At 55.5% G+C, this 8,592-nt stretch overlaps 2 protein-coding genes across 2 annotated transcripts in view; both read left to right on the forward strand.

Moving 5' to 3' along the window:
- Window positions 1–3,340, forward strand: part of Slc25a34 (solute carrier family 25 member 34) — a 4,530-nt gene extending 1,190 nt beyond the window's left edge. Inside the window, exons 2-5 of the mRNA XM_005352895.3 lie at window positions 252–317; window positions 401–553; window positions 1,321–1,455; window positions 2,305–3,340. Of these exons, the coding sequence (XP_005352952.1) occupies window positions 252–317; window positions 401–553; window positions 1,321–1,455; window positions 2,305–2,487 (537 nt within the window). The 3' untranslated portion in view covers window positions 2,488–3,340. The remainder of the gene's footprint in view (window positions 1–251; window positions 318–400; window positions 554–1,320; window positions 1,456–2,304) is intronic.
- Window positions 3,341–4,408: 1,068 nt separating this feature from the next.
- On the forward strand, window positions 4,409–8,516 carry Tmem82 (transmembrane protein 82). The gene is made up of 6 exons (XM_005352896.3): window positions 4,409–4,682; window positions 4,863–4,935; window positions 5,090–5,264; window positions 5,954–6,371; window positions 7,572–7,762; window positions 8,017–8,516. Exons 1-6 carry the CDS (start codon window positions 4,595–4,597, stop codon window positions 8,140–8,142), a joined length of 1,071 nt encoding a protein of 356 aa, XP_005352953.1. The 5' UTR covers window positions 4,409–4,594; the 3' UTR covers window positions 8,143–8,516.
- The last annotated feature ends 76 nt before the right edge of the window (window positions 8,517–8,592 follow it).

The following is an 8,592-nucleotide window of genomic DNA, read 5'->3' on the forward strand; positions in this document are numbered from 1 at the left end:
GGCAACTGGATCTCTGTGAGTTCGAGGCCAGCCTGGTCTTCAGAGTGAGTTCCAGGACAACCAGGGATACACAGAGAAACCCTGTCTCATAAGAGAATCAAAGTAAATATTGAGTGAACTCAAGCCCACTGAGACTTCACCCCAAGCTTCAGATGTGAATTGAGGGTTACCATACAGGAGAGGGGCTCAAACGTGCCCAGCTCATTCCCCAGTCTCTATCCTAAAGCCCCCGATCTGCTCTGGACTCCCAGGTCAAGACCCAGTTGCAGGCCCAGACAGTGGCTGCTATGGCTGTGGGGCATCAGCACCAGCATCAGGTAAAACATCTCCCCAGAACCCTGGGCTCCAGACTGTGCAGGATTGTGGCTCTCTAGTAACCCACACCCTTTCTTCCCCGCAGAGTGTCCTGGGTGCCTTGGAGACCATCTGGCACCAGCAGGGCCTATTGGGGCTGTGGCGGGGTGTGGGCGGGGCTGTGCCCCGAGTCACAGTGGGCTCAGCTGCCCAGCTGGCCACCTTTGCATCTGCTAAGGCTTGGGTACAGGAACGACAGGTAAGGGGCTGGGGACGCTGTCCAGATGGAGTGGGAGGGCCCCTGCCTTTTTCACACACGGGTGGTGACAGATGGGGTCCAGAATAAAACCTGATCTTGCTGAATGTGGTGAGACACACTTACGTTCCTAAGACTTGGAGTGTTGAGGCAGGAGGATCAAGAATCTTAAGGTGGTCCTCAGCTACACAGGGTTTAAATTCAGTCTAGGCTACCTACTACATGAGACCCTGTCAAAAGAGAGGAAGAGAGACAGGGGAAGGGAGGAAGGGAGGAAGGGGAGAAGGAGGGAGAGATAGAAGGAAGAGAGGAGGAGTCATGGGAGGAAGGCGAGAGATGGAGGAAGAAGAGGGGAGTCGCAGCTAAGGGCAATGTTTCTCAGCTGTAATCTCAGCACTTAGAAGGTGGAGGCAGGAGGATTGCAATTGGAGCATAGCCTGCTGCATAGCAAGACCTGTCTCAACAAAAAGAAACAGAAGCGGGGGAGGAGGGAAGAGGAGATAGGGAAGGGAGGAAGAAAATAAAGTTGTTGGCTCTGTCACTGTAGTTGTGACCTAACCCTTCTGTCCAATAGGAGCTAGGGGTCATCAGTGAACCCTAAAACCATGGAGGAACACAGGATTGGTGTTGCAGGCTGGGAATGGCTGGAGAGGTCTGATTTGCTCACCTACCCAAAGCCTTCCAGCCCTCATGGGCTTGGGGCAGGGAGAGCCCAGCATGGGTGAGCAGAGGGCAGTGGGCAGGGTCAACAGCCTGATCCATCCCCACAGTGGTTTCTGGAGGACAGCTGGCTTGTGGCCCTGGCTGGAGGCATGATTAGCAGTATAGCTGTGGCTGCAGTCATGGCTCCCTTCGACGTGGTCAGCACTCGCCTATACAACCAACCGGTGGACAGAGCTGGCAGGGTGAGCAGGGGACGAGGAAATGTAGGCTGTGGGGTGATGGGACACACAAACATACACACATACACACACATATACACACACACATACACACACATAATACACAATACACACACATACACACACATATACACACACATACACACACATACACACATACACACACATATACACATACACACATACACAGTACACACACATATACACATACACACATACACAGTACACACACATATACACATACACACATACACACACATATACACACACACATACACACATACACATACACACACATACATACACAATACACACACATACACACACATATACACACACATACACACACATACACACACATATACACACATACACACATACACAGTACACACACATATACACACATACACACATATACACACACATACACACACACATACACACACATACACAATACACACACACACATCATATTCACAACACGGTAGCATGCATGTCCTAAGTCCTCCGACTGGATTTTATTCTATTTCCTGATGAGGAAATCAGCTCAGAGAGGTCAAGTGGAGGCTGCCGAGAGGGTCAGCAGAAGGGGCAGGATCAGAATCGTGGCCTTCCTGTGGTAATGCCAGTCGGAAGGGTCAGAACCGAGATGATTGAGTGGGTTATACAAGCTGCACCCCTGCAGAAGGCTATCTGCCTGAGGGACGAGGGCCTTGTTAACATCGCAATGTATAATCTGCCCAGGCCTGTAGGACTGGGTGTTCCTTCTGACCCCACCGCTAGACACACTTGCTTTTGTCACCTGGGACCTCTCAACTCTTGATGTGACCCTCACCCTATGTTTATCCCCAGGGCCAGTTGTACAGGGGCCTCGCTGACTGCCTGGTGAAGATCTGCCAACAGGAGGGGCCCCTAGCACTCTACAAGGGCCTAGGCCTTGCCTATCTGCGCTTGGGCCCCCACACCATCCTTAGCATGTTCTTCTGGGATGAGCTGCGGAAGCTGACCACAAGGGCCCAGCACCAGGGCACCTAGCCTTGTCCCTCAGCCCACTACCAAGCCTGGCATTTGGTGGAAGTGATGGCTGGCTTCTATAGAACTGGCTGCCCCGAGCCAGCTTGAGTCAGGCCCAGATGGGGGGCGTGAGTCGGGATTGTGGACAACTGTGATCGACCAGAGCCCCAGGACTAGTTCACCCCAAGTCACTGCCCCTTCACCCTTTCCTCTCCCCTGGGTTACCATGCTGTAGTATATTGCCGTAGTAGCACCCTCATGAAAGGGTGCCCATGGACAGAGCCACTCAGTGACACCGGCTCCTCCGTCCTCCAGCCACTGTGGGACCACACAATCCTCTCGGAGCACAAGGAAACTGAGACACCACTCTGGCTGGAGCCACACAGCTTTGTGGTGACAGACACAGGACTGTGGTTGGAGTCTGCCCACCCCAATCCTCTGCTCTCAGCAAGGGAACAGTCCGAACGCTTGGGCCACAGATCCCTCAGAAACCACGGCACATGAGGAGACTCATGGTTGAGCCCCGAGGGAGGCCTTGAGGTCCCCAGACTCTAGCTGGTCAAAGTTCCAAAGCCTTGGCAGCTTGAAAAACAAAAACCTATTTTCTTACTTTCAGAAGCCTGGAAGCCCAAGAAGGTATTGGCAGTGTTAGCATTTATTTCTGTTACTTGTGATGTGGTAAAACCAGGGTCTGGGCATGTTAGTTACACGATTGACATCCTTAGCCCAGGGCTTACTTCTCCAGAGGCCTCTGTCCCTGACTCTGAGCTGGGCAGCTTCTTCCCAGTCAGGCTGGAGACAGATCAGCCGGCAGCCTGCCTGCCCGGTGCTCATGAAGCCCTGGGTTCCATCCCCAGCACCGAATAAACCAGGCCTGATGGCACATGCCTGTGATCTCAGCACTGCACACCCAGGAGGATCAGGGGTTCAAGTTCATTCTCAGATGCATGGTGAGTTTGAGGCCAGCCTGGGCTATGTGAGACCCAGAGAGAGGAGAGAAAGAAAAGGGGTGGGGGAAAGAGAGGGAAGAACAGGGAGAAGAGCAGAGTCGGGGAGAGAAAGAGGGATAAAGAAAGGGAGAGGCGTGGGGATGGGGAGAAGAGACAGGGAAACACAGTTATATTGGACAGGGCCGGCGGCACAGGGACTGCATGTTAAATTAGAGGTAGCTACAACTGTCTCCACTGTCCCCTCCTGAGGAACTGGGGTTAGGCCTTCAGCACGAACCTGGGAGCATCCCTGAGTTCAGACTTTTATTGAGGGCTTCGCATTTGTGTACATCCAGAGGGTGCTCAGGAGGTGGGGGCTCAGATAAGAGGGTGCCCTTTCTCCAGACTGCAGCCACACTCCAGGAGACTGTTGAGACAGGAGTATTTGTGAGGCCCCAGTAACCAACGCTTCGGCCAGGCAGCTCCAACCACCTTCCCCAACCACATCCCAAGGGCGAAAAACTGCTCTAGACCGACACTCCAATAAAGTTTTCTATTTTGTGTACTTCCGCGACTCCCTTCTGCTTCCCTGACCCTGACTCCCAAACTCTCAGCTCTCAAGCCCTTTCTAGGAAGGACCCAGAAACCAGCCGCCACCTGCCCAGGTGAGGCCTGCCACCTAGTGGACCCAAGAGGAACAGTATGTCCGAGAGGCAGGCGGCATTCGGCCAGAGTCTTCAGAGGATTCCAAACCCCTCTTCCCCTGAGGCCTAGAAAAACTAGACTTCTAGATTTCAGAAGGGGCGACAGAGGCTGTGCGGAAGACCCTGTGCTTTGGGAACTTGGGTGGAGGGCGGGACACACCTGCGTCTGGGAAGGCCGGGTGAGCAGAGGGACTTTCGGAAGGCGTGGTAAGCTTGACGGTCTAGTGGGGACAGACAGCACTAGAGTTAACTGCTTTGCCCTTCAGTCCTAAATGAGAAGCCACCAGCGGCAGCGGGCTGACAGCACCCCCTTGATTCCTGCTGGCTGGACGGTCTAAAGCTTCTGGCTCTCCCGCTCCGCCCCCAGGTCTTTGACCCCGTCCTAGTTCTTAGTTCTTTCCCTGTCCTGTAGAGACACCTTTGACCGGTGATGTCACTGGGTCTGTCCCAGCACAGACCCGGCCCGAGGCTGGGGCTGGATTCCTGGAGGCTGCCATGTTCTCCCTCCCTTCCCTGTCCTCCTGGCTCCCCGGCCTCCCTTCTTTTGAGTGGGGTTCCAGTCTCTTCGACAGCCTCCTGCAAGGTGAGCGCCTCCTAGATGAGCATTGGGCTCCGCCCCCTCCTCGGGTGGGCGGGGTGCAGGGTGGGCCTCACCACCCACGTGGGGGGGGGCGGCTCCGCACCTAGCTGCCCCCCTGCGCTAACCCTGCCACCTCCCCTACGATCCTAACGCCCCCCTCACCCTCTCCTTCGTCCTGCTCAGGCCTAATCGGGGCCCTCGGAGTCTCGGTTCTCAACAGTCTCCTGAAAGTTTACTTCTTCGTGGCCTGTGTCAAGTGAGTGCCCACGTCGGTGCCACCCAGCCCTACCCAGGCAGTTGGTCCCTGCGCGGAATCTGGCTTCCGCTATGGGGCTGGGACCCTGGCATCCCTCCCAGGACCGGACACTGTGATCGCACCTCCCAGCCCGCACCCCATTCTGCCCCCACAGTGACCCCCAGCGGCAGATCCATAAGCAGCGGCTGCGAGCGCAGTGGGCCTCACTGGAGATAGTGCACCTGGCCGGTCTGACCCTGTTCCTGACCGTGGTGGGGGCCCGGGTGGCCGCCCTCGTGGTACTGGAGTTCTCCCTCCGGGCTGTGTCCACAGTGCTGTCCCTGAGCAAGGTGAGACTGCAGGGTGGGGCCAGTCTGGGCCACTTTCTTCCTCTGCATTGGGAAGTAGGGCTCTTTTCCTTCAGGTGGAGACCACAGTTTGTCACCTGGAGTTTGGATTGCCAAAGTCACATCTCCATAGCAGCACAGTCGGATCTCTATCCTCTGCCCCCCCCCCCCCCAAAAATGTCAGTTCTGTGAGCTGGCAATGTGATTCAGTTGATAGAGTGCCTGCCTAGCATGCACTAAGCCCTGGGTTTGATCCCCCTCTGTGTAAACCCAGGCATGGTGGCTCATTCCTGTACTCCCAGCACTTGAGAGAGGTGGAGGCAAGAGGATGAGAAGTTCAGGGTCATCCTTGACTATTGGGTTTGAGGCCAACTTGGAACACATGAGATCTTCTGGTCTCAAAAATAAAATAAAATAAGTAAAATAAAAAGTCCAGTGTTGCCCTGGCTAGGTACCTTGTGGGGTTTGGCCCATATTGTCCTGACAGCTGTCCTGACCTGATCTCCACAAGTGGGGAAACTGAGGCTCAGGGGAGCACATGGTTTGTCTGTGATCAATAGTCGTCAGGGAGTAAGGTGTGAAACCAGGTCTTCAAGGCCCTGCGCCATCACCCTCCAGCCACAAATGGGCAAGAGAAACCCACGTGCCGGTCTTCCCCAGTGCAGCCTAACCTGGACTCCTTTCCCCTGCAGGGCTCGGGGGACAAGGAGCGGCTCCAGCTCTTCTTGGTGTGTCAGTTCTCGCTGGGCTGTGGGCTGACCTGTGGCCTGAGCTTCCTACAGGAAGGTGCCCCACACCGCACCCTGAACCTGCTGCTGAGCCTGGGGCTGGCCGCCCTGCTGGGCTTGGGTGCCCGGCGCTTCCGTCGACACGTCTGTAACCTCTATGAGCTGCACACTAGCCAGCGCTACTGCGGGGTCTGCTTGGGCCTGCTGGCTGGCCAGCGTGGCCTGCCCAGGCTCCTGGGTCGCACTCTGGCAGTGGCCTTTGCTGTGAGTGACCTGGCAGCTGTGGCCCTCATCAACCAGGACTTCCTGAGCACGTCAGAGGCCGTGCGCTTTTGGACGCCACTCACCATTTGCTATACGCTGCTGGTCATCTACATGCAGGGTGAGCGCCCCTGGGCTGGGGTCCATTCCATTGGCCACACTCCCCTTGCCAACCCAGCCACCCTGTCCAGGGTGTACTTTACTATGGGTGTGCTGTAGGCTGCTCAAAGTAGTGTCGGGACATAGGAACTCTAAAGAGCTGGGACCTGGGCTGCTCTTGTGGTAAGGTGAAGGGGGTTGTGAGCAGGAGAAATGCCTGCCAAAGCACAGAGCAAGGGCATGGCCATGCAGAAACACTGAGTGGTTCAGGGCTGTTATCCAAGGGCAACAGGGATTGGGGCAAGGCTGGCCAACTTCAAAATGGCCTGGTCCAGCTGGGCGGTGGTGGTGCACACTTTTAATCCCAGCACTCGAGAGGCAGAGGCAGGCAGATCTCATGAGTTTGAGGCCAGCCTGGTCTGCAAGAGCTAGTTCCAGGATAGGCTCTAAAGCTACAGAGAAACTGTCTTGAAAAAAGAAAAAGAAAAAAAGCCTGGTCCAGCTTGGCTGGCCAGGGTGCTAAACAGGAGAGAGTGGCCCGTCAGAGAAGGGTAGTCCAGGCAGTAGGAACAGAAAGTGTGAAGACCCTGACGGGGTAGATAAGCTTGGCAGGTTCCACATGCAAAATGAGAAGCCAGGATGCCTGACTCTGTAAGTAAGGGGAGCATGGGTCAGAGACTGGCTGAGGGTGGGTAAGTGGACTTGAGCAGAATCAAGCCTGACTTCGTAAAACAAGGCTTGGATTCAAACTCTACTCTAAAAGCCATACAAGCCCTGGGAGCATTCTCAGCAGAGGAATGGTGTCATCTGATTGACATGTGTAGATGACTTTAGCGGGTCAGTAGAACTTGTTCAGGAACAGAAGAGCCCCATGGATGAACTTCAGCAGGAGGGGGAGGTGACTGGAACCAGCGGGTGGGGAGCAAGAGAGTGGGGCGTGTGCCAGGCAGAAGTGGACTGGGCTGCGGGTGAACCAGACTCACGGGCAGAAGAGAAGAATCTTAGGTCCTTGTCATCAGCTGGCAAGGGGCTCTGTCCTCGACCAGAGAGAGACTTAAGGGTGGTCAATAAGTCTTGTGGGCGCCCAGAGAGGGGAGCTGGGACACAGAAAGGCAGTCGGGGAAGGTGATACTGTCGCTGAGGAAGGCGGTGGAGAAGTGGAACAGGCTGGCCCCAGCTGACACAGGGCGCTGTCTGAGGCAGTGGCAAATATATCTCGCAGAGGAGCAGCGGCAGCACCGCTTCAGCCTCCAGGGCCAGGTCCAGACGGTACTGGTGCGCATGGGTGGCCTCTTCATTTTGTTGATGACTGTGGGCCGATGGCTGGACCTCCTTGGCGTCTTTGTCTCCCTTCTGGGTGAGCTGTGGTGCATGGTAGATGTTCGCATCCTAATCGACCTCTGCCAGATACAGGTAGGCACCTCCATGTGACCCCAGCTTCCCACCCTGCTTCCAAGGCTCCCAGCACCTCCAGAGGCCCAAGTTTGACAAGGGCTGTGTTAACTGGGGAGAGTATGAGACCCAGGTATCTTTTAGGTCACTAGGAATGGGGAAGTGGAAGGGACCATTCCAGCTGGCACCCCAGGGTACCAGGGGGTAATAGGGTCCTGATGATAATGAACCTGAGACTAACGGGGGTGGGTGTGTCCCTTCTGACCCTCCCCCAGGGCTTTCCATCCCAGAGGCCTACAGTAACAGCAGCAGTAACACCAGGAAAGGTATCAACAGTGTCAGATCCATGCGAGCCCCGGCCTTCCACACCTGCTCTGTCCAGAAGCGAGGCCCCCTCCTGACCTGCCCTATGGAGGACTCAAAGTCAGTCTCAGGCCTGTCTGTACAGGCTGACCAGCAAGGTCTTGACCACAAGATGTGGCCTGGAGACTGGGTGACAGAGCTAGTCCCCACCTAGAGTTTAGAGCAGGCCATGGGGGTTCCTGGAGAAAGGGGACGGCTAGGGCTGGGGACCTGGGAAGGTGGGGACATGGAGGCCTCTGCGTAAATCCCTCTCCGTTGAAGATGGGCAGTGGATATACTTTCATCAGACTCACTCTTCCTGGCCAGGCAGGAGGAGAGCCAACAACTGTGACCTCAGAATGGCTCCCTGCCTGCTTGCCGCCCCTCCCCCACCTTGCTCCTTTCCACAAACAATAAAGTTGACTTTTTCTCAGCCTGTATTGAGGATTACAAAGATGTAGAAAGAAAAAAGAGACTTCCCGAGACCCACAAAAACCCTCATTTAGGCC

This window comes from Microtus ochrogaster, chromosome 10, assembly GCF_000317375.1.
Source record: "Microtus ochrogaster isolate Prairie Vole_2 chromosome 10, MicOch1.0, whole genome shotgun sequence".
Lineage (NCBI taxonomy): Eukaryota > Metazoa > Chordata > Mammalia > Rodentia > Cricetidae > Microtus > Microtus ochrogaster.

Excerpts from the sequence above, each read along its gene's own strand:
- Tmem82 (XM_005352896.3), top strand. The coding sequence starts at position 4,595 with ATGTTCTCCCTCCCTTCCCTGTCCTCCTGGCTCCCCGGCCTCCCTTCT. Across the intron at positions 6,372-7,571 it reads GCTGGTCATCTACATGCAGG|AGGAGCAGCGGCAGCACCGC; the intron begins GTGAGCGCCCCT and ends TATATCTCGCAG. Across the intron at positions 7,763-8,016 it reads TCGACCTCTGCCAGATACAG|GGCTTTCCATCCCAGAGGCC; the intron begins GTAGGCACCTCC and ends ACCCTCCCCCAG.